The 24,413-nt window shown below is 41.4% G+C and overlaps 1 protein-coding gene across 5 annotated transcripts in view; it reads left to right on the top strand.

Annotated features, from left to right (window-relative positions):
- Window positions 1–6,853: 6,853 nt before the first annotated feature.
- TBC1D2B (TBC1 domain family member 2B) overlaps window positions 6,854–24,413 on the top strand; it is a 31,561-nt gene continuing 14,001 nt past the window's right edge. Inside the window, exons 1-5 of one of the 5 annotated variants that reach the window (XM_074549499.1) lie at window positions 6,854–7,333; window positions 14,321–14,459; window positions 19,001–19,166; window positions 22,352–22,509; window positions 23,552–23,727. In XM_074549499.1, the coding sequence (XP_074405600.1) occupies window positions 7,010–7,333; window positions 14,321–14,459; window positions 19,001–19,166; window positions 22,352–22,509; window positions 23,552–23,727 (963 nt within the window). In that variant the 5' untranslated portion in view covers window positions 6,854–7,009. Of the gene's footprint in view, window positions 7,334–7,438; window positions 7,865–14,320; window positions 14,460–19,000; window positions 19,167–21,792; window positions 21,951–22,351; window positions 22,510–23,500; window positions 23,728–24,413 lie in introns of those variants that run through there. The other 4 variants (XM_074549498.1, XM_074549500.1, XM_074549501.1 and 1 more) reach the window with 4 other exon arrangements.

The raw sequence follows: 24,413 nt of genomic DNA, 5'->3' as shown, positions 1-24,413 counted from the left end.
TACAATCAGGTACAATTTCCCTGCCAAAACATTGTAGCAGAACTACCAGGCCAGAGCTGGTTCTGCATCCGTGTCAGGCTGCATTGTTCAGTGGATCCCTTAGTTTTATTCTTAACAGATGTTTCTTGCCTCTTGATCCACTTGGTATTAGAGCTCTCCACTAGGACTGCCCATATCCTACCCTTTTTCCTCAGGTAAATTTATCACTCCTTTAGGAATTGTGTCTCATTTGGGACTGAAGAGTCCGGGTTGACCCTCAGTGCACTGACAGTAAATAAGCCATCTTGGTTGTCCTCATTACTCCTTACTTTCATTTCTTCCAAGAGCCTTCTCCCAACACCCTTCTGTCAGCCCTCTCTCCTTTCTGCTTTCTTGGCAGAATACAATACTTGAGATACTCCTTTTCCCACCGAAAGCTCTGCTTCTGTGTGTAGAGGTTGCATGCAGGAAATAACTGGGTTATGTCAGTACACAGCAGTCTTGTGACTGGGGAGCTGTTCTGGTAATTGCTTGAGGTTAACTTGGTGAAGGCCTCCAAAGATTCCAAACAAAAGTGATTGCTAGAGCTGTTAATTGTTTTGAATGTGGTCAGTACCCATTCCCTCACCTTTGTGAAACCTTCCTCAGTACCCCAAAAGGCAACAGAGTGCAGTGCTGTGGTATAAACTGACACTCCTCAGACTGAGCACACATGGACAGTGTTTTCAGACAAGTACAATTGCAAATTTGGCATATATGATTCTGGTAACATTGGATACAGGAGAGAATTCTCTAGATATGTGGGCATAATTTTCTCCTCACCTTTTCTTAGATAACACTGCTATTCAGTATCTGCCTCAGTGGGGCAGGACTTGGATGAGTTTGGCTCCAGATTTAAATGTTGTGACTTACTCTTGAATCTGTATTTTTCCTCAGTTGTCCCTGTGCTTCCTGTCTTTCTACAAAGCCAACACCAGGAGTTCCAAAACAGAAAACCACAGGAAAAGCTGCTCTGGTAATGTTTGTCTTGAACGGAAACAAATAGCAATAGAGATTTCCTGCAAAATAATTTTCATGTGACAAATGTAGCCTGGATTCTAGACCAAATAGTCTGGCTGAATCTCTCTATTTTTAGTTCAGATTATATCTGTTATAGCTTTTTCAGTTTTTAAAAATACATGTCTTTCAATTAACCATCTGCAGGGTTTTCTAATCCCATTCATCTTTAACAAATACAATTACTCTTTACTAGAATATTTGGTTCATTTATTGAAAAGTGATGAATAGACTTGTTATACAGTTAAGAATTCAAGAATTAGAAGGATTTGAAGAAAGCTTATTTGCAAAGAGCTGGTGCCACTGTTTGCTGTAACTTTTAGCTAACACCTCTAAGTATGTTAAGCAGTTCATGGTCTACACCAAAAGAAAAGTTCCTGTCCAAAGAATTTAGGCTGGAATTCATTCCATTGAAGTTCAAACACTGCAATGATTTGCTCTCCATCATCTGCTGCTTTCCCATTGACACTAGATGGAAACTGGAGGGAATGGATTTCTCACTTGCAATATACATTCTGTGGATTATACAGAACTTGCCTCTGCAGCATTAAGCCTCAGTTTAATATCTAAAGACTGGGGAGATGAATCAGTTTTCAGTGAGATGGACATTCAAACTAACGATAAAATGGTGAGAAATAAGAAGAGCATGTTTAGATAAGAATTTAAACAGTGGGGTGCTGGTGGCACTGGGGATTGTGTGTAAACTGTAGCTGTAAGTACAGAACCATTCACTGAGGCACACACAGTGTCTGGGCTTGTTCCTACCTGCAATTCCTGGGAAAAACAACTGGAACAAGACAGTGAAAGTTTCTCAATATTCCCATGAGTGCAATTATCTGACATCAGCACTAAGCTTCAGCTATGAGCTGCTGTCTCTTTGAAGAGGTTTCTATTACATTGCAAATGGAGGGAGGGAAGTGGTCCACGACTACTGTACGTGGAAAGAAGGAAGTTTAGGAGCTACTGAAGATATGCAGTTTCATGGTTGCAGTTAATACAATGGAAAGGTGTAAACCAGGCTATTGTGTCCCAGGAAATGAGTTAGAAAGTCAGGAAAAAGGCCACAGTGTGATTGACAGGTGAGAAAACTGGCTGGGCCTCTGAAATGTTGGTAAACACAACTTAAGACACTAGTGGGCTGTATAACTGCTATTTAGCATCACCTAGTATCACCTAGTAAATTTAGGTGATCACAGAATCTTTCTTTTTACTGGACACTTCTGTAAGTCCCCATTGTATGTATATATTTGGTTCTCCTAAGGAATGAAGTATGACATGGAAGTATATCCATTTATGTAATAATATAAAGAAAATATCTATATAAATGGAAGTAAGTTGCACTGTATGCATCTGAAATAATCGTGTTTTATTTATTGTGTCATTAGCTTTGGTTATATCTCTTACCCATTAATCATTTAATCTCTACAACAGTACTCAAAATTCTGCTTTTCCTCTTCAGCCTACCTGCCAAGGCCTGTGGCAGTTCTGCAGCTCCCCAGTTCTCCATGGGATCCACATGGATGCTGACAGACCAAGGTCTGTGTGCATATGGATTGCTCAGCTTCTTGCCACAGTTAAGTAATTCCTGCTTTTCTATTCATAAGGGGTCTAGTTTGACTCTTTCTCTTCTACACAACTACCAACTTGCCTGGATATCTTCACAAGTCAGATTACAGATTTCCAGCTAGAAATCAACACTGCCATTCACTGAATTGTATATTGTTGCTTTTTCATAATGAAGAGTACTTGCTAAAATGCAGTGCAATTACAGCAAAAAAAAAAAGTAAACTCATGTATTAATGTTGTCATGTAGTCAATTGGTGTTAGATGAGACAGTTAACTGAAGTTAAATAAGATCTTTCCTACTGAATCAGAAAGTGCAGCTAAGCTTCCCAGCTTATCCACAGCTTGTATCCTTTTTCAATTTGAGTGGGGAACACAAATGGTGAATGTGCAAGAGGAATGGAGCACCATCTAGTGCTTAAAGAATAAAGCTGGAAAATGAGACATTGCTAGCACTTAAAACAGCCCATGTAATTGTTTGGCTGACTTGTTTGCGTAGAAGGAAAGAGTCGATTCTGGAAATGTAATACTGTGATGTTCTTCAGGACTGTGTGGTGACTGAGAGGCAGGGGGATGTAGAATGACAGGTCAGACTGCATCAGAAACAGTCATTTGAAAAAATACTTTGCCTGTTTATTGGTTAAAGAAAAAGCTTAGGAAAGTTTTTCTCATTCTCCACCTCCAAATAATTTAAATAATAGTAGGCCAAAACCATTCAGCCTTCAAAATAATATGTGATAGAATATGCAAGTACTGTGCATAGGCTATAGCAGGGTGACAGTACTGACCTTGGCAGTGACAATCATAGATTACATTTTGCAGGAACCTGCAAAATGTCTGTTAAAATGGAGTAAAAGTAACAGGCCACATCTCAGCATGCAGCTTTGGGCTGATGCTGTGTGGGACAGGAATGGAGAGGGGCAGTTGTCTGTAGTTCCATTGCTCTGGAAAGAAAAGACCAATGGGTGTTCTGTGTGAGCTCTGAAAAACTCCGGGGTTCATCTCTAATGGAATCCCTATTTGTCAGAAGATATCAGACAAGAGACAGTAATTTTTGCTTTCTGTGATGCCCAAAAGATAGGCTGGAAATAAACCCCCATGGAGCAATGTCTACAGAGCAGGTATTTATTGCAGTGCTGGTGGTGAGGAGGATAGCTCCACCTAACTCACCCACCCTTGCCAAGTGCTGTGGTGTATTTATACAGTAGTTCTTAGTCTTACTGTGTCACTAAAACATCGGCACATTTATATAGTATGATCTCATGGTTATTAGATTTTGCACTGTGCTTGCTCCTCCCCAATTTGAGGGTCAGGGGTCTTTGATGAATGCTTCCAAGGTCTTCTAACCATCTGAACTTCTCAACTTTGTCTGCAGAGCATGCACAGTTACTGTGTTCCTTGGTCTGTCTGGTCTTAACAGGCCTAAATTCTTTGTTTTGTGGATAATTGGCTTTACAGTTGCCAATTTATCACTAGTACTATACTTATCTATCTCTAAAGCTATCCACCTGGTGAGTTTTTTCTTCTTTTTTTTTCTATTCAGCATTAAGCAACTAGTTAATTTTATACTAACCATTGCATTGTATAGGAAGTTATTTATATCAGGTTATATAGGTGCACAATTTATGATTGAGGTTATACAGGTATAAAAAGTAATGATTCAGGTTGTATAGATATATAAAAATAATTATTTTGGTTATATTGATATCAGGTTATATAAATATTTTAGGTTATATTGATATGTTACAACTCAAGCTATATAAACATCTTGTAATTTTGATCTAAGTTATATAGGCATTGTGGAAAGAAGTAGTGTATGCTCTCAGCCACTCTAATTTTGGAGCTATGATCTCACTTTAATCAAAAGCACAGTACAGATATGCTGTTTTATTTATCCATATTTCCTGCAATTCTGTAAAGATGACAGCATGAGCCTGGCACGGACACAAGCTGTATCATTTCTGCCTCCATATTGATGATAGACTTCCTTCTTTCTTGCATATTTACCTTTTTTCAAGAATAAGTGTGGACTTACTCAGGAACCATGAATGCTCATATTCATTATAAGAAAAAGTCACTACATTTATTACAAGTTAGACCAGTGTCAACTTTTTGAGAGTAAATAGATTTTTATTTTTCATGTGGATTTTTTTGCCTTGTATGCCAAAAATGCTATAACTAAAATACTAGTTCACTTTTAGAAGAGAAAACTGCAGCAGAATAAAAGGGAATTTCAAGTATTTTCATGTTTGACAAGCTTTGTGGTCCTTTTAGGAGTATAATGACTGTCTCACTGTGTGTAACATTGGCTTGCCTGTTGCATTATGCCTAGGAGTTTTGTGCACACCAAAAGCTTCATTGACTCTGGCCTCTGGCCAGGAGGGAAATCTTGCCTCGTGATGTGCTATTTTTAGTTGTTTTCTAGACATTTGTTAGCAACAGAATGTCATCTATGCATCCTGGACATGAAAGGAAAAAGCAGGTAAATGTATTGTTTTCATTTAATTCACCACAGCAACTAGAGATAAGTTGCTGCTATTTGCCAGGCCACATCTGGATCTGTTTGTGAAAAAGTGCATACATGAAATAAGGAACTTATTTCCCAACAAGGGGAACTGTATGCTTACACAAATCAGCTGTGAAATTAGGGGATTCTCCTGCTATGAGAGTAGTAAGGAAGCTAAACAGAAAATTTAAAAAGAGAAGTACTGACAGCAAAAGTTTTGAGGATTTGGGATCCTGTGATTCTTTGATTTGCTGCAGGATGTAATCACTGATAGCCAGCAGGAGTCATGGGTGCTCAGCTGACAGAGAACAAGGCCACACTTCAGTACACCGATGAGATAATGTAACAGATCAGGGACAAGTGCCGGGGCACTTCAGCTTGTCTAAATGGCTGAGATAAGGGAGCGGCAGCTTCCAAAGGGAATCCGTGTTTCCCCTCTGTAACTCATGCTCTGGCAAACGACACTTGGCAACAAAGAGCATGATGAATACTTTGTATTTGGGGAAGAAGAGACTGAGCAGTACGTGTGCAAGAAACACTATTGACCTGTTATTAAAGCAGGATCAACCCTTCTTACTGTCCACGTTTACTAAAAGAATCTCAAAAGAAAAATGTCTAGCCTTAATTTGCAATGTGTAATCTTTCAGTAGATCCCACGTATGTCATGTGAGTTGACTGGGGAGGGAATTTCCAGACCTCATTTTCTGTAACAAATCACTCATGTTTTCCTGCCAGCAGAACACTGGCTGTGTCCTCACTTGGCACATTTCTGGTCGGGAGGTGGCAGCCACAGGGGAGGATTTGAGCAATGCTGCAGTAACCATAAAAATACTCAGGTGCTTTATATCCTTTATATGCTTTACCACAGAATGAAAATATTTTCTGATGAGACAGTTACTTTTTAATGAGAAATGAAGGCATTTAAAAATGAGGACAGAATGAGAAGCTCTGGAGAATTTAGGATTTCTGGGTAACTGGAACCTCCAAACTGTCAAAATTCAGCCAGATGCTCTTTCATAATAGCATTGTACTGATAAAAACACCATAGCACATATTAGCTTCAACAACTATTTTGACAGCAAACCTTCCTTGCTGTATTTAAGGGTGAGAATGAAAAGCTGTATGTCATTAAACATGGAACAATCTCCTCCCATTTTTGGATGATTATGCCACATCAGCCTGTTTTCTGTATTAGTATCAGAGCATTAGGCATGTTTAAAGGAAACACGCATATGCTGTGCTCCGAACACTCAGAGAAATGAAGTTACGTGTACCTCCCTGTGGTAGCCTGGTGTCTTCACAGTCAAATTTCCTATGTTAGAAGTTCCTTATTATTAACACCAGAAGTTCCCTAGAGCCCAAAACGTGCTAGGCGTTTCAGTAAAAAAAAAAAAAAAAAAAGTAAAGAGTTTGGTGTGTAGTCATTCACAAGCCTAATCCTTGTAAAATACAGCTTTTTACCCAGTGATGCGCCTTCATTTTCCATCTATTTTTCGCACTGCTGCGACGCCGGGTAGGGATAGGATTCAGAATAGGAGACTACATGAGACTACAACAGAAGGGTTTAATCTGATCATAGGCCAAGGTATGATTTGGAAAACTGTGTTTGATTCGGTCAGAAAAGTGCCGGAGCCCGGCAGCACGGGAGCCCGGCACGGTGCGTGCGGAGCGGGGAGCGCCGTCCCACGTCAGCAGCGGCCGATTTCCTGGGGCAGGGCCGAGCCGGGGCTCGGGGCGGCGGTGGCGGCGGGGCCGCGCTCGGCCGGGGCGGGCGCGGGGCCGGCGCTGCCGGGGCCGGCGGGGCGGGCCCGCACCGCACTACAAGTCCCGAGAGGCGGCGGGCGCGGGTCGGGCCGTCCCCGCTCCCTGCGCGGCCCCGGGGCTGCGTCCGCGGCGGGCGAGGCGATGCCGGCGGCGGGTTCGGAGGGGGAGGAGGGTCTGGCCGGGGAGCAGCCCGGCCCCGGCACCCCCAAGCTCTGCGGGTACCTGCAGAAGCTGTCGGGCAAGGGGCCCCTGCGCGGCTTCCGCAGCCGCTGGTTCGTGTTCGACCCCCGCCGCTGCTACCTCTACTACTTCAAGGGGCCGCAGGAGCCGCTGCCCCTCGGGCACCTGGACATCGCCTCCTCCTGCTTCAGCTACCACCAGCCCGAGGCCGGCGCGGCCGCTGCGGGGGACGAGCTCACCGCCTTCGAGGTGCACAGCCCCGGCGGGGCCGTCACCGTTCTCAAGGTAGGCCCGGGGCGGGCGGGACCCCTCGCCGCTCCGGCCCCGGCCCCCTCCCCGGTGCCGCCCGTGCCCTCAGCCCGCGGCACCGCCCCGGCCGGCGGGGCCCCTCCGCCGCTCCGTGCGGGCTGCTCTAGGAAGGAAGGTGCTGTTTCGCAAACGCCGCGGAGATCGGCAGTACCGGGCTGGCCCCAGCTGCCTGTTAGTTGCGAATTTCTCCTTTACGATTTCGTGTTTTCCGTGCTCCTCCTCTGAGGAGGAAATGCTTCTACTGAGCATGGGCTGAGTGGCTTCTCTGGAATCGTCTGGGCAGAAAAAAAATTCCGAGGAAATCTGACGGGTTGAGGTTTTGGAAGTTTGGAGGGAGTGGTCGGGTTTCAGTTTTGGAGTGTTTATTTTGAAAAGATGATGCGTGGCAGGAGTCTGCGTCTAGGCTGCTTTGGGAGGAAGGAAGAGGAGGGAGAATTGTTTCCTCATAGTAGCAGAGCTGCTTATCCCCTTGTCTGTTCAAGGACTCAGATTTTCGTAGGACAAGAGGTAAATGTTTGGATTATTTAAGATATCTTTCCTCTATTGTCATGCCTAGGAAAAAAAGCCAACAGGGAAACCATTTTGACTCAGTAAAGAAGAAATAAATTATTCTGAGCATCCATTGTTTTTGAGTTCTGTTAAGGCAGATGTGTCCTTCAAAGAGTGTTCTTCTGTATAGAATGTAACTTTTCACATGAACTGTGTACTTTCTGAGAAACAGTATTAGAACATAATCCACTAAGTGTTAAGCAGTAGAACTTCCTATTGAATACTGGAAAATACCTCTTACATACTTATTTAACAGTGGAGATTTGAGCAGTCATGATACCTGCTGGGACTGTGGAGCATGATTGTGTCAAGCTTTCAGCATTCTGTTTTGATGAGTATAAATGTCAAAATACTGACTCATTAACATGCTTTACTAGAGAATAAGAAATTTATTTACCTAGGAAACTAATATAATAATAATAATTTTAACAGTATTTGCTTAGGTAAAAGCAGTGTAGTCAGTTGCACGTAAAAACTACCTTTGTATAGTTGTAAAAGATTTTACTACTTTCAATGAATCTGCCTTTATAGCCCAAGTGTTTGAGTTATGATCATTAAAACCGCACACTTGGTTTAAGCTTTGCTTTCAATAGTTTGAAGAGGTTTCATTGTTTTAATTAGCCTCTAGTGATTTGTGATTTTACATGGAGATCTTCAGAAAAGTTTTGTGTTGGGGGTGCCTTTTGAACAGGAGGGGTTTTGTTGAGAAACGCTGGACTTGTGATAAAGATTGCAGTGTGAAATGCTGTGTGCCATAGCATTTCTGTCAGACAGTACTTTGGCAGCAGCCTTGGATGTCTTCTGCAGTCATGAAGACACAAATCATCCTCAACACTGATACACAGATGTAAGACATGGAGGGTTTCTTTTTCATTTTTTCATTTTTTTGTATCTTTAGTGTCTGTGATGTTGCTACTCTGCCCATATTTTATGTGTTAATTTTTTTTCCAGTGCTCTCTAGGAAAGAACGTGCATAGATTGGGAATTTTCTTCATGTTTCCCTTATGGGGATTGAGAAATGGTGCCAGTTAAGAAAGTCAAATTAATTTCTGCAATTAGCAGAAAAAGATAATTTTGTGTTGTGATGCCCTAAAGCAGCCACATAATTGTACATAAAGATGATGTTATGTTGTAGGTGTTTATATAGTAAAGAAAGAGTTAATGAAAATCTTAAGGGATATTGCAGGACCATCTGGCATTTTGTGGCCGTTTTTGAAGCTGAAATTAATTTTCTTCAGTCCAGCATGATAACTCTTTAAGGCCTTTAAAAGCATCCTCAGCTAACTTAGGTAGAATTGCAAATTAATTCAAGATGGTAAATGAAAAAACCCAAACAACCCAACCCCTCTCCCTCCCCCTCCAATCCAGCCCCTGTTAAAAGCAAATGGGATTTTCTATCAAGAAAACATTACACACAGAGCACGAGAAATAAAGTCAAGTGAAATGTATTCTTCAGTCTGTAATTCACATGCTTTGTTTTCCTCAATTTGCTGTTTGTTCAAAATTTCCACATCTTGTGATCTGGCCTTTCCCATTCAGTGTTACAGACTAAGAAGGCCAATAAAAAACAAGCTGCTGGAATTCCAGATTGAAATGATGATGCTATTGAGGAATGCATTATTTCTTATCATGCCTCAGTTTCGTGTTAGTGTAATGATTCCATCATCTTGATTGCTCAGCCTTTTGTCAGGTATTGGGAGCTGAGAACTCTATGAGGTACTCTAGCTTTTTTTGCCCAGATAAGAATTTTGGAAAAAATATACTGCAGCCTTTACAGCAAATAAAGCAAAATGTTCATATTTTAGAGGTGTAGGTAACCAGCCTGCCACTTGTATGATTGTGGTTTTTGCTGTACATTTCCAACAGGTGCAGAAGAAGCTAAGTGTGTGTAAAAATCTTTTCCATTTAAGTAAATAACAGATACCATCCCTTTAGGTCAAGGAGCACAGAAAATGGTGTACTTTATGAATATGGATAAATTATGTTTGAGAATATTTTCATGGAAAGGCATGCATATACTGATCCTGCAAATATGTCCTGTAACACTAGGATGCTGTAAATACTATCAAATGAACATTTGGCTGTGTTTGCACAGCAAGGCCTTGCATTAAGGGGGGAAATAATTAACATTATGAATATATAAAAATTAACAAAGGTGGCATTTCTCATTTATTTTTAAAGCAGTGTCTTGTAGTGATATGTTTTGCTTGCTTCAGAACCAAAGGAACTCTGGCCAGTGATGCTGGACTTTGTGTCTGGTCACTTCTCTGTGAATAGTGGTGAATTGGGAGTGGAACAGAAATTGCTCAGAGTTGTGAAAGAAAAAAAATTCTCTGGGCTATTGGCCAAGTGCAAACATTTCAGAGATTTCAGGGCCCTGATGCTTGAACGTACTGGACCCCAAACTTGCTGAGCTGAGAGTGGCTCAGGAGCAGATGCTGTAATTTGTCAGTGGTCAGTGATGTTGAGCTCGATCAGTTTTGCTGCAGGGCCTGACACAGCAGAGGAGGGAGCTCAGCACCGAGGGTGGTTTGTTGCCTGAGCTGCTGCTTCTTGCTCAAAACTTTGCTGGTTAGTGGTTGCAGTGCTTTAATTAAAAGTTGGGCTGCCCTCCAGAAGAGGCCATCTGGCTTCAGATTTGCTGTTTGAGCATAGCAGGAATAGTAAATCTTAAGAAATGCAAACTTTCTGGTGATGTTCCCTTTTTACAGAATAGCTTGAGGGAGAGTTTGTCTGTGTTCAGAAATGAAGCCAGAATTTTTATGGGATTTCTCAAAATGTGAGGTCTGCTTGTTGCATTTCTTTGGACTCTTCCTTTAAAGTATTTGATGTTGGCATACGTGTTCCACCAGTGTGTCCAGTGGCAGTCCATGGATGTTTTCCTCAAATAATTCTTCTCTGTCATGTCTGGATCAGAAGGTGACAATTCTACATCATTCTTAGTGGAAGCATGTAGGGGAGTATTTTTAATTAAATTACAGTAATTTTCCATTGCTTAAGTCGAGAATTACATGGTGCTGTATGGCTCTTCACTTAAGAGTGTCTTTTACTCCTAGTGTTGCCTGTAAGTTTGCAGCAGTACACTTACAGTAATACCTTATTTCACCCCAGTTCAGGGGACATTCATGGTAGTTTTTCTTCTCCTCACAGAAGGGCATCCATTAAAATGTGACTGCATGGCTCTGCAGTAAGAAAGCACCTTAGCAATACCTTAGTAGCTATAAGGACTTTTTGTGAAATTGATTGCTACTCTGCTTAATTAAATGTTTTGGCTCTTGTGGTAGGCAGTAGCCAAATACTAGTAAAAGTCATGAGAAATGGGCAAGCATGGGAGTGTTCCTTTCTTTGACAGATAAAGTGAATTTAAAAATATGTTTCGAAATTTGTGATCTTTATGATTAGGGGAAGATGAAGACTTAAATATTCTATGGTGGTTCTTGGTTTTATTTTGTTTTGATTTTTTTAAACAGTCTATTTCAAAAACAGCTTAAATTATTAACTTTGTTTAAACAAAACTAATTTTAACAGAGATTTTTAGGATATTCTTTTAGTTGTAAATAACTGAGATGCCTGTAATAAAGTCAGCCAAAACTGTTCCAAGGGAGAGGAAGACTCCAGAAGAGGAGGACTGTGTATGGGAGGAAAAGAAGGCGAGGTAACAGGCTGGGAGCAGCAGAAGGGCATGCAGTAATTCTTGGGGAAATCACTCAAAGCAGGGGCGTGAGAAGCCTGTGCTGCTTTGCCTTGGCACTTTGTGCTGGAGGGCAGGCACGGCTGCCCGGCCCTGTGTGCAGCCGCCTCCCTGGGAGCTGAGTGGGCCTCATGCAGCTGGGACTTGGAAAGCAGCAAGGGGCATCTCCAGGAAGATTGATTCACTGCTCTCCGAGGGTGATTGGTGAGATGGGAGCAGAACAAATGGTGAGAGAGGTTCATGAAGTTCAAGAAGTCATGGGCAGAAGGTAATTGTAGCTATGACTTAGACTGACTGCAGGTGGGTTTTCTCATTAGCTGTGTTGTGGTAGCAGAGAGAACCACGTAAGCGCTGCATCCTGTGTTAGTGGAAGCTCTTTGAATTCTTGGTGGTTTTTGCTGGAGCACAGTAAAACATTGCTTTACATGGCCTGTGAGCAGGTGTCTCTGAAGGAAGTATAAGCTCTCATATTTACCAGAGCTGAAGACTTGCCACTGGCTAAAGCTCCAAAGGAAATGCTTCAGTGCTAGGAGTAGAAGGGGAGATGTTTACTCCAGGCAAAAAGTGACTGTAGTCTGTAGGCTTAAAAACCTGCTCCTGTGGTGGTCATTCCCAAACTGCCAGAGGTGGCTGTGGGGATTGGCATTGCCCAGAGTCTGAACTATTCTTTACCCTATGTATTTTTTTATGAGGGAAATGGTTTTCTCTGGTTTCCTGTGAGTAAGCAAAAAATAATACATGAAGGTGATTTCCATTTCAGATTAGAAGTATCTTGGTTACATATCTTTCTTACCGACTGACTCTGCAGTGTTCTCATGTGTCACTTGTTTGTTTCACTTCTTGATTTATGAGTGTTTGATTTATATATCTTGTATCCTGCCATGTGCATAATGTACTGAAAGGAGCTGGAGCAGCAGCTTCAGGAATAACTGAGGTTTTCTGCTTAATCTCCTTGAATGGTCCTTTGGAGCCATTTGCTGTAGGGTGTCATGGGTGTTAAAGCTCATAGGGGTACAAAGAGCCAAAAGGTAAAATAAAAATCCATCTCTCTCATGATTGAACTGAGATTACAAATTGCTGAACCAGAGAGAGCGCCCTGGGGAGGCATTAGTTTTTGTTTGCCATGCTGTTTATGCTTTGTGTTGTCATTAGCTGCTCTTGGGGCCAAAATATAATGGCCAATGAATCTTCAATTTTACTAGACCAGAAGTGTTCTTATGTGAGAAATGTAGACAATTCTGTGCCCTTGCTGTGCTTTATGCAGCACTTACTGTATGCCATTATATGTAAATATGTGTTGTTTGTTGCTCTCCATTCTTTTGCAGCTGTACCTTGCACAGGTGCCCTCTTAATTTCTGAGGAACAAAATACAAAACTGTTTGAAATTAGGTTGTCTTTAAGGAGTGAAAATAGTCATCTTTTCCACTGATAATGCCATCATGCACTTTGGGAGGAGGTAGGAGAAAGGCCGGCTAAAAGATAAGCACTCCATGTGCTAACAAGCCAGAGGAGTTAGGGGAGTGTCTTAATTTTTTTTGTTCCTAAACAGTCCATGTTACCAAGTCAGGTGCTTGTCCTAGACTGGCAGCTGGAAAGGTATGTTGAAATAACAATTACTTTTCCATGAGAGTACCTGCAGTGTCAGATGCCTTCACTTATCTCTTCTTGGTATTTGTATATTGTCATTTCATGTGCTTTGAAATGACTTAGAGCTCTGATTCAAGGTATGTTTGAGTTCTTCCTCACTTACTGCACATACAGCCTGTAGTCTTGTAGGTTAGGCATTAATGTTGGATTATGGTTTTCTTTTGTTTTAAATATGATTTTTCTATAGAAGGTAGTTAGCTCATGGTATCATCAGGAAATACAGTATGTAGATTTGGTCATTAAAGTAAGAGGCATCGCAGTGCATTATTCATTTGTTGGTTTCTGCTGGTAAGAAAGCAAGTTAAAAGAAAATGGGAATCTTCCGGAATGTGTATGGGATTTTTTCCAATAATATAGATTTGTAGCTATATGTTCAAACAGTGTTTTGTGTGTAAAATATAAGATGCTGCCACGTTTTCTAAAGTTTGAGTGTAAAACTGAAGAAAAGGAATGCGTGAGACTACTTCTAATGAAAAATTCTGGCTTGAAAATCATGGATGTGCATGTGACCACAAGGTGCACCTGGTGCATTGTGGTTATTCCTTTAAAATCCTACTGATTTTGAGTGATGGTACCTTGGTGATCTGCTGCTGATCTGTGTGGGGTTTATTATTGCACTTGGGGTGACTGTGTTCATTACAAGGGCCTACAGGTGTGGGGTTTATTATTGCACTTGGAGTGACTGTGTTCATGTACAGGGGCATACAGGTGTGGGGTTTATTATTGCCCTTGGAATGACTGTGTTCATGTACAGGGGCATACAGGTGTGGGGTTTATTATTGCCCTTGGAATGGCTGTGTTCATGTACAGGGGCATACAGGTGTGGGGTTTATTATTGCCCTTGGAATGGCTGTGCTCATGTACAGGGGCATACAGTTGTGGGGTTTATTATTGCACTTGGAATGGCTGTGTTCATGTACAGGGCCTTCAGGTGTGGGGTTTATTATTGCACCTGGAATGGCTGTGTTCATGTACAGGGGCCTACAGGTGTGGGGTTTATTATTGCACTTGGAGTGACTGTGCTCATTCCAAGGGCCTGCAGGGGTCTCACAGCACTCTGCTCCCGTGTCCTGCAGGCTGCGACTCGGCAGGACACGACCTACTGGCTCCAGGAGCTGCAGCAGAAGAGGTGGGAGTACTGCCACAACCTGGAGAGCCGCACCTCCCCCACGCCCAGTGACTTCTCCAAAGGGCTCGTTGCCAAAGACAACCCTGGTACGTTGGGAACCTGAGTGACAACAGAGGGCACGGCTCTCCTCAGTGTCAGTTCATCAACACCACGTGTTGCACTGGGGTACACAACTGCCTTCAGAAAGCCTTTTCACATCTTTTCATCAGTAACTCTGTGTAAACTTTGCATATGCTACAATATTTAACATAAATGTGATTTTATATCCTTTACAATATCTGTTGATTTCTTGAAAAACAGACTTTTAGAAATGAAATAAAATTGAGTAGTCTTACAACTAGGTTTCATTAAGCTTAGGAAAGTTGTCTTTTAGTGGTTGCAACATCTTAAAAAGTTAGTATGGTAAATATCCTGAGATGTAAAGTTCAGTTTTTAATGGGAAGAGATATATTTTGCATTCTGGATGACCATGCTTTGTTCCTGAAAAGGTATGGTGTGGTGGATCTGTCTGACTTTGATAAAAATGCAGTGCCTTCAAAACTGAAAGACAGTCTGCACTGATGTTACATAAGTGAAGTTCAGTCTGTGAAAGACCTTTAGGCAAGGAAAACATAATTCTACACTAGTGTCAGAGTTATCAACATTATACAGAATTACTCTGCATTTTTTACTACATTACACAGGCACTTGTGAATTGTTTTGTTCCTCAGTCCCTACAGAAATGGATTCCTTGCTGATTTCTGTTGTCCATAAATAAGATTGAGTAAAATCCAATTCTGTGCCAAGTTAGGCATTAGTAAGGCTCTCCTGGGTTTAAGCAGTCTTGTGGTCAGGCATATTTCATCAACAGATGCCACATTTGGTTGATGTCACTTTGCTCCCCTGTAAACCCAGCAGTGTTGAGCTGTTATTGTCACACCTTGTCCCCTCCTGAGTTTCAGGTTCTGTTTTAGTGTTGTCCTCTAACCCATTCTGTCCTTTGAGAGAATGTGCTGCTTGTGGCTGCCTGCTCAGCACAGCTGGCCCCACTCACAGGTGTTTGCTGGGGGCTCAGCTGGCAGCTCCTGCTGAGAGCAGAGCCCGGCCCTTGAGCTGCTGCAGGCTGGCCCTGCCCTGTGCTAGTGCAGGGTCTGCAGGCAGCAGCCATCAGCCTCTTCTCCAGGTCAGTTTTTTGGCCAGGGTAGTTTCCAGAAGTGGTTTGCTCTAGGGACAGGTGAATGGCAGGATAAGCCCAAGAGAATTGCTGGGAATGCCAGGTGCATTGGTTTGAGACCCCTTTTTTTGGCAGTAGCCAGTCTGGGTAGCAGCTTGTCAAGCCATGCAGATGCAGAGCACGTGTATTGGTGGGCAAAAATCTAAGTGTTGCAAAAGGGAACAGGCTTTGGCTCTTTCAGCCCTTTGTCTTTCTGCCTTTGGCCTCTCATTCTCTGCTGCCCAGGCTCCCTGTTTTGTTGTGTTTAACTGACCCTGTGCTGAGTAGGTTGAGGTCATATGTTAGCCAGAAAGGAGCACTTTTTTTCATTTCTGCTGGATTGACGAGTGGAATATGTTCAGTGTGCAATCAGGTGATTGCACAGCTGGTGGATGGGAGGGAACAAGGCACAGCAACCAAATACAGGAAGGCAGAGTAAAGCAGCAGACAGGCCTGCCCTCTTGGCAGCAGAGTGTTGGATCACACCAACTGTAATATGTAACTTGGCCACAGAATCTGTTCCTTTTTGTGCTACTTCCCTCAGAGCTTGGGTACAATGTGAAACAAGCCTCTGTGGCTGCAGCACCTGTTTGCATCACATCCAGTTGTTTCATCACTGATCTGTTTTTTTCTATAAGTCATTAGGGGCTTTCTGGATAAGCCAGCTCTTCATGTGTTTGGGTTTTTTTTTTAATTTAAATTACTATTGTTGTTATATCCAGGACTAGGAATGTCAGCATAACATGCACGGGCTGAGTAGGCCCATCCCTCTCAGGGGTAGCCTGCAGTTAAACTGCATGATGTAGAGTTTGGAGCTGCATCTAGAATATCTCATTTTCTAGGACAAATCCCAGTGATAACTCTTATCATCAGCTGAAGTGTTTAAGTAGGGATTCCTTTTGGGGAAAATGCAAATAGCCAGAATGATTGATGCTTTTTCCTTCTTTTTAATCAAGTACTTCAGGAGTTTCTTCTAGAGTTATGGGATTCTCTAAGGCTCTGGTTTCATGTTGATGACCAAGATATGTGTCTTGTGGCTTTTTTTCTTTTTTTTTTTTAAGAACTGAATGTGCATGCAGTGTTGTGCTTTATACTGCAGCACAGAAATTGGTTTATTTTGCTGGTGCTCAAGTACAGATGCTATCACAAATGTTTTAAATGGGGAAGTAGTCTGCCTTCAGTGCAAACCCAGAGCTGCTTACTGCAGCCTTGCCTCTGTCCTCCCCTGGCCTCTCCCCTCCCTGTTCAGAAATCTGGACTAACTGGGGCATGCATGGAGCTAGATACAGCTTTGTGGATCAGCCTTGAAAGGTTTTTAAGAACATTCTAACATAATGAAAAATATTTCAACGTATTTATCAAAGTGGGATGTGGGAAATTGAATATTAACAATAATTACACTGTAGGATTTGTCATGGAGGTGCTTTACTACCATGGAAATCAATTAAATTATTTATTCTTTATACCATGTGGGATTATTATTTTTTCTTGAAATTGATTAAATGTTAATGTAGTTTCAATGATTTCCATTCTTAATTTGCGTTAATAAAATATGCAATGCCATGTATTTATGATATTGATGTGTGGGCAGGGGATGATGTCCAGTGAGCAACCTCAGGGTGCCACATTCAGACAATTGGCATGTCTGGGAGGGGAAATGCATTTGTTGGGAATTCAGCTCTGGAGCAGTTCCTTTACCTGGACTATCCTCTAAAAGGACTTAGCAGAATCACACAGGTAGAAGATGAAACAAGCTGTAAGTGTAAAGGCAGAATATTAGTATTGCACCTTGGCTTTGAGTGTCCATGAAATTTTTGTCTGTCTGTTGTGGCTTGGGTTGTTTTTTTTTTTTTCCCTTTGGGATGTTTGGGTTTTCTGGGGGGTGGAAAGGGAGTTGGGTTTGGTTTTGTTTTTTATTATTATTTTATAGTTAAAACCTACTTATTCTCTTTCCTCTTCATTAGACAGTAAATATAATCCCATGTTTAGTTTTATCTAGCTATTTTAGCTGAACTGTGCTTAGTTTGAACAGCCACAGTGCAAAAGAACTTGGAATTCCCTTTGGCTGATAAGGCCCTGAAGTATCTGTTTATAAAAATCAAGGCAGTGTAACTTGTACCTCTATTTGAAACATGACATGATACATTTCTGTGTCAGATACCATTTTCAAGGGTTTGAGACATTCCTAGTGTCAGAGATCTTTAATATTTCATATTCTTTATCACAGAATGTTCCTTCTACTTCTAATCTTTGATACTTGGTAAAAGTAACCCCCTGCTGGGTAGTTGGAGGGTAGGGTTTGCTTAAAGATGGTCTCTGCTGGTGCCAAGCAATTGTCAGAGCAAAGGCTGAAAGACTCACCAGTGATAAAAAAGGGTATCATAATTTCCTAGGGTTTTATTTAAGTCAGAGCCCATCCAGTGTGATACTTGCTAATATAAATGCTGAATCAAGTCTGAGAATGTAGTCAGAAAATCTTTAATCCACTTCAGTACTTTATGAATTATATCAAGACTCTGAAAATTGCATTTGGGTTTGTTTAACTTGCCTTTCCAGAGGGTTTGTAGAAGGCTGTAAACCACTTTATGCTTCTCTCTAAGGCTTTTTGCTACTCATAGTATATTCTGTATTCTGGATTTTTTCCTCCCTCTGCCTCCTGGAGGGAGAAAGCAGCTCTCCAGAGTAATGGAAGCACAGAGGTAGCACAGGCACTGCAGGTTGTGTTTGCCAGGGTGATGTGCTGGATCCCTGTGTGCTGTGGGTCAGCCTGTGCAGGGCTGTTCTGCAGCTCTGCCAGCTCTGGAGCTGCTGGGAGCCTGTGGGTGTGCAGGACTGTTGTGCAGCTCTGCATGGCCTGCCCATGGGCCCCACCTGCTGCAGGGCACAGGAGATTTGCCTGGGCTGGCTTGAGGAGCTGCATTCAGGAGCCCTCGCTGGTGCAGGAGGTGTCTGATGTCCTGCAGAGCTGTGCCAGCATTCCTGGCTCTGGCAGTGCCCAGCCTGGCCTTGCACAGCACTGCCTCAGGGCTGGGAAGGTCACTGACTTGCAGCAGCAGAGTCACTTTTAGGATGAATAACTTGCAGGATGAAGCACACCCTGAGAGCTGGGTCAGTGTTTTTGTGACACTGTTCTGGATTTGGTTCTGATTGCCTATTTTGTCGCTCACTCATGAAATAATGCTGTGTAAGCATCACACAGGTCCTGTCTGTTATCAAAATTGTGTGGCCACAGTGAGATCTGACTGAGAAGTTTGTGATTTATAAGATTCATTAGAACTGAATGTTTTATAAAGTTTTTTGTTTTTAGCAATTTAAAGTAAGCCCTGAGCAATGTCACTAGCAGGCTTAGCAGTCTATGACTTTACAGAGCCAATATTCTTTTACTTTTTGAAGATATGTTTATTTTTTCTCTCTCTCTTTTTTCTTTTAATATAGATATAAGTATCCTAAATCAAAATGCTTCAGCAGAGAGAGCTAGAAATATTCTAGCTGTGGAGACTTCTCCTACAGACCTGGTGGGGGAACAGGCAGCATCCCAGCCTGCACCAGTCCAAGGAAGTGCCATCAATTTCTCACTTAAACAATGGAGCACTGAGATCAAGTAAGTTGTGAACCTGGGACAAAGAGTTCCCATGAGATTGGTAATTCCTGACCAAGATTATTTCCTACATTGCTGTGTGGTCAGTGGAACTTGTTAGAATGATGGGAGGTGATGGGGTGGGTTTGTTTGTTGTATCTCTTCAAGTAAACAGACTCTCTATTAACTGTTTGAAGGTTTAAGGGAGCGTTATTGTGTAGCATCACTGATAGCTGAAAAGTCTTGTACAGCACTTCCAGTGATGGCTTTGCACTCTGAACCCCAGAGGTTGTTGAGGTTGAGTTGTATTCTCAGCCACTGCTGCTTTTTCATGGAGCAGTCAATTCACAGCATTGTATTAGTCCTTGTACTCAGTGCATAGGAACTAGTTTTGGTGATGAAAATCAAAGCAATATAAATCCTTGGGTTTTGTTTTCTTCTTAAAAGAAATGAAAACACATTTGAAGTGGGCACAGATTTGAAGTGGATGTAGTTCACATTCCTGAGCAAAAATGTGGCAGACCCCTTCTCTACAACATCAAAACCCCTCACTCACAATGAATTTACTCTCTAGTATTAATTGCTTTAAGGAAAGCATTTCCATTGGTTTTCAGCTCTCCTATTTGGTTTCTTTCCAAAGAATTTTGTGGTTTGCTTTGCCCACATAGATGGATTTTCTACTTCTGCTTAAAGCATGTTACAGTGCTAATGCAGAGCAGCTCACAAAGCAGAGCTGTAGCTTTGGTTAAAAAAGCTACAGCATGTAGAGCATGTCCTTCTTGAGCTGGGAGGAAAATGTTCATTTTCATCAGCAGTGCAAAGTTAAACAGATCCCCTTTAAAGCTTTCTGGTTTAGTGCAGAGATCTGAGAAGTTACCAGATGGTGCTGGTTTTGGCTGTGGGTTGTTTTGGGTTTTTTCCTAGTGTTGTGGTTGGTTGTTTTCCTCCCTTCTCCAGCAGTTCTGTACCATTTGGGATGGGGGAAGATCTGGCAGCCTTTGGAATATGTGTGCTCTATGCAGTGTCTTACTGGGCTGATCAGTTACAGCCCCAGTGTTAGGGGATGGATCAAAGTGTGTCTAAAACTGCAGAGAGTTTCCTCTCTTGCTGTGAGCACATTTTTGGTTTATATTTATGAATTTATATTAAGGTGTGTGGATGTCTCAGTAAAAGCCTTTGTCCTCCCTCCTGAATACATTTACACACATTTAGTGTGATGCTCTCTGACAGAGAAGATATTGCTATAATAGCTGTATTTGCATCCTAGGTAGCAGTTGTGATGTAACAATGGGGGGGAGAGGGGAAGAAAAATATGTCTTGGAGTTAAGCAGTGTATATATTTACAGTAATTAAAGTTGAAATGTGCTTCTCTACTTTTAAAATACACTTTGATGTATGCAGACATTTAGGCTTGATTTTTTTTTTTCATTTTCTTGCTCTCACCTACTTATTTATGCAGAATATAGATTTGGAAGCATACTGAATTACTGTAACCTCCAGTTATATAACCATAAAAACAAGACTTAAACCCCAAACATTTAAAAATAGAGACCCATTAGATCATATGATTGGCTCTTGTGTAAGTTGTCCAAATGTAGTTAGGGAAATAAATGCTGTTTTCAAATTTATATATTTAATCATTTGTCATATTTTAATCTAATAGAAAGCTTTGGAGGACTGCTGCTTGAATGCCCTGACCAAACCTGTGCAAAAGCTTCACAAAACTCAGCATCAGCTATGATTTTTCATGGGCCTAACAGCAGTTCTTTAAAGAAGCTTTTCTGAAAGTCACTTGGCTTGTTCTTTGTGGTTTTTTCAAGCTTTAGAAGGTGGTGTTCAGGCTTTTAAATGTTAAGGCTGAGTGAGTGCAGAACAGGCACAGAGAAGAGAAGAGAGAATGTGGAGTTTTGCCTGGTAAGAGATCAGGCACCATTTGGAGAAGAGGTGTAGAGAGGCCAGGGAGCACCTCCTGAGACACTCACTGATATTGGGTGTCCAATCTGTCATTGCCCAATTTGATCTACATAATTTGTGTGCAATGTCTGAACAAAGAAATTAGGCTTCTTGCCCCCAACAAGAATTATGATTCTTTCTGAGAGAAAATGAAATCTGTAGCGTAAATGAGTCTTCACCAAGCTTGTAAATTGATTGCTGAAATAGTTTTATTAATAACCATTAGGATTATTTTAAAATTGTAAATATTTATCAGTTAATCAGATTATAAAAGTTGTGCACTTCTTAATGATTGGCTTAGAGTTCATGTTGATGAGATGTTAAATCTCTTGTGAGGCTGAAAGACTGGCTTGGATCATCAAATGATCTTGAAAGTAAGTGTAATATGGGTTATTTTCTGCTTAAGTTTTGAAGAGAGAATGTGGATGATTGAGTGAAAGCATCTTAGTGAGCTTGCACAGACTCTGTGGAAAATGCTGAGAGACGAAATACATTTCCAGTTCTATGGCAAAAATATTAAACTGGTTCATATGTGTTGATTTGGAATGTTCTTATGTAGTTGAACAAAGGCTTTGCAATACTGAGCTATGTTAATGCTCATGGATGTTAGAGTGGACATTTCCTGAGTGCGTGATGGTCGTGGGGGAGCTGGGTCAGGTAATCTCATCCTGCTGGGAAATGTATTGTTCTCCTATAGAATTACCTGGCTGGAATTCAGAGGCTGCCCCTGAAATGTTCTTGCAGATAGTTGGCCATGTTCCACCGTAGAAAAGAAAAACTGCAAAGGAGTCTTGTCATCAGCAGTTCAGCTGCAGCAGGTCTCTTGGATGATCCCAAGTTTTGCCTTAATCCCCAGTATGGAGCTATAACCTACATGTGTTTTGACTGCATGCTGTTCAGTTTAATGCTTGGCAGTTACCCTAAAATTCTAAACTACAGCTGATCAATAAAGAGATGCTGCTTGTAAATCCTAACTTTTTGTACTTGCCCCCTGCAAAAACAAAACTAAAACAGGGGGATGCAAAAGACCATGGCATTAAAGTAAAATAATTCTTCTGTTCTTGGAATTTAGCTGTTGATTGCAAGTGCTATTTGGTAGTGTATGTTTTGTTTTCTTTGAGCTTTTATTTGGTATTGATTTTGTCTGTGTTTGTAGCTTATTTTTAGTTTGCACTGTTTGAACTGTGAAAAGCCCCTTATAAAAATAATGCAAAATGGAGAAATATTTGTCACATTTTCCTGCTGCCTTTTCACAGAAATTCCATGTCCTCCTTAAGAAAAGGAAGTAACGACAATCGCAGGAGTATATTTTACACCACTGAGGAGTGGGAATTGCTGGATCCAACCCCAAAAGACTTGGAGGACTCAATGGCCCTGGAAGAAAAAAGGAAACACCTGGCAGAAGGAAGTAAAGGTAGAAGTGGAGGAAGGAAGGGGATCATATGCCTTACCTTGTCTAGCATAGAGTACCTTGTTATGGCTGTCTCTAGGAGATGAGTGGAAGCTTATCTTCTTCTTCACAAACACATCCAGAGCTCTGTAAACTATTTTTTAAAAAATTGATTTCTTAGGATGTGTTTGGGATCCTCTGCCATTTAAATACAAGAGAATAAAGACAAAGCCTTGTTATCCACTGGTTTGGATTTCCTGAGCTTGCTGCTGGTTTGTTTTGTCATATGACTTGCAAAGTAAGGAGGCAAAGGGAAATGCTGGTGTCTGTAATTGCTCACTTGAGTGTCACCCACTGAAGCAGAATTGCCTTTAGACTCTGTGTATGTACCTGTTACCTTGGCTTGCTTCTGAAATGGGGCACAAGTAGGGATGGACATGAGGCAGCAGCTCATCTGTGTATTGTAACTGGTTCTCAGATTTGACCAGTGTCTGGAATAACCTTGTCAAGATATTTTTACATCTCTTTAAGATCACCTTAGGTGATATCCAAGTGATTTAATCTGTTGGAAAATATCCTGTATGTGGAGGTGGAACCTTACATTGAATCCTCTTACAGGAGCAGTAGGCTGTGATATCAGAGATGGTTTTGCTCTGATTATTTGAAGCAAAGTTTACTTTGCCATAGTTACGGATACCTTTTATTTTCTGTAATGAATTGTAAAATTCTCTTCATGATTTATATGAAAAGTGTTAATTTATGAGCCATTTATTTATTTATTATTTATGAGCCAAATTTATTTAATTTATTTGGGAGGGGAGAATATTTTTGACCTTTTTTTTTCCCCACCAAAGGAAGCAACTTGGAAAATAAGGCATGTTTAACACTATTGTATTGAGTGGTTTGAAAGCTGCTTTAAGTCTGATGTTAATGAGTATATTTTTTAAGGAAATCTGAATGCTTTGAAATGCCTTTTTACTAAGTGAACCGAACTAGAAGAAATTGTTTTATGCAGGACTGACTAGTTCAGCTTTTCCATTTGATTTTGGCCGCATTCCACACAAAGCAAGGCGCCCCTTGAAGGATATGATTGGATCAAGCAAAAACCGCAGCAGCAGCGACTCCTCCCCAACAGAGTGCTGCTCTGGCAGTGGGAACAGACTGCTCTCTGAGCTGCAGCTGAAGTATCAAAGCCAGCAGGAAGAGCTGGAGAAGCTGAAGAAAGACCTTTTGAGCCAAAAGGTAATTAAACCTTCAGGCAAAGTGCACAAAAGCAAATGGGTCTGGAAGGTGATTGGGAGTTTAACCCTTCTGGTCATCTCACTGTGTTAAGACCTGGTTGGTTGTTATAAAATGATGGTTCTAAAACAGCTTTCATGTACAAAAAGTCTTGAAACAGAAGGACCATCTTTTACATCTGTTGAAGATAAGATCCCTGAATAAAACTTCCTTTGCACACTGTTCAATAATTGGTTTATCTGTCTTCCTTGGTCTCTGAAGTGAGCTTGTTTGGTGTCTGCCAGGATCCTGGCTGATAGTCATAGCTTCTTTTTCTGCATGTACATAAAATATCTTGGGAACTTCTCCTTTCAGATTTTCTTTGTTTGTCTTTTGATTGTTTCAGTGCTAGTGCAGTGGGCAGGAAATAAACCTGGCTTCTTTCTCTCCTCAGGAGGGGTTTTGTAAGACAAGCCTAACCACAATGTGTGTATATAGACTGCACTCACATGATGGCCATGCTTGTGTGCCCTCAGAACTCCAATTTATTCAATACCTTGCTTTTATCTAAAAACTTGTACTCATTTTAAGAAGAAAAATATTTTAGATCTTGTGTGGAGCTGCTGCTTCTGCTATTTGTGTTTTCCTATGTGTGAGGTGATCAAAGGGAAGCCAAAGACGGAGTCTGAGCCCCATATTTATACTCATTT

This window comes from Zonotrichia albicollis, chromosome 11 (assembly GCF_047830755.1).
Source record: "Zonotrichia albicollis isolate bZonAlb1 chromosome 11, bZonAlb1.hap1, whole genome shotgun sequence".
Lineage (NCBI taxonomy): Eukaryota > Metazoa > Chordata > Aves > Passeriformes > Passerellidae > Zonotrichia > Zonotrichia albicollis.
This window is presented reverse-complemented; position numbering and strand designations above follow the sequence as displayed.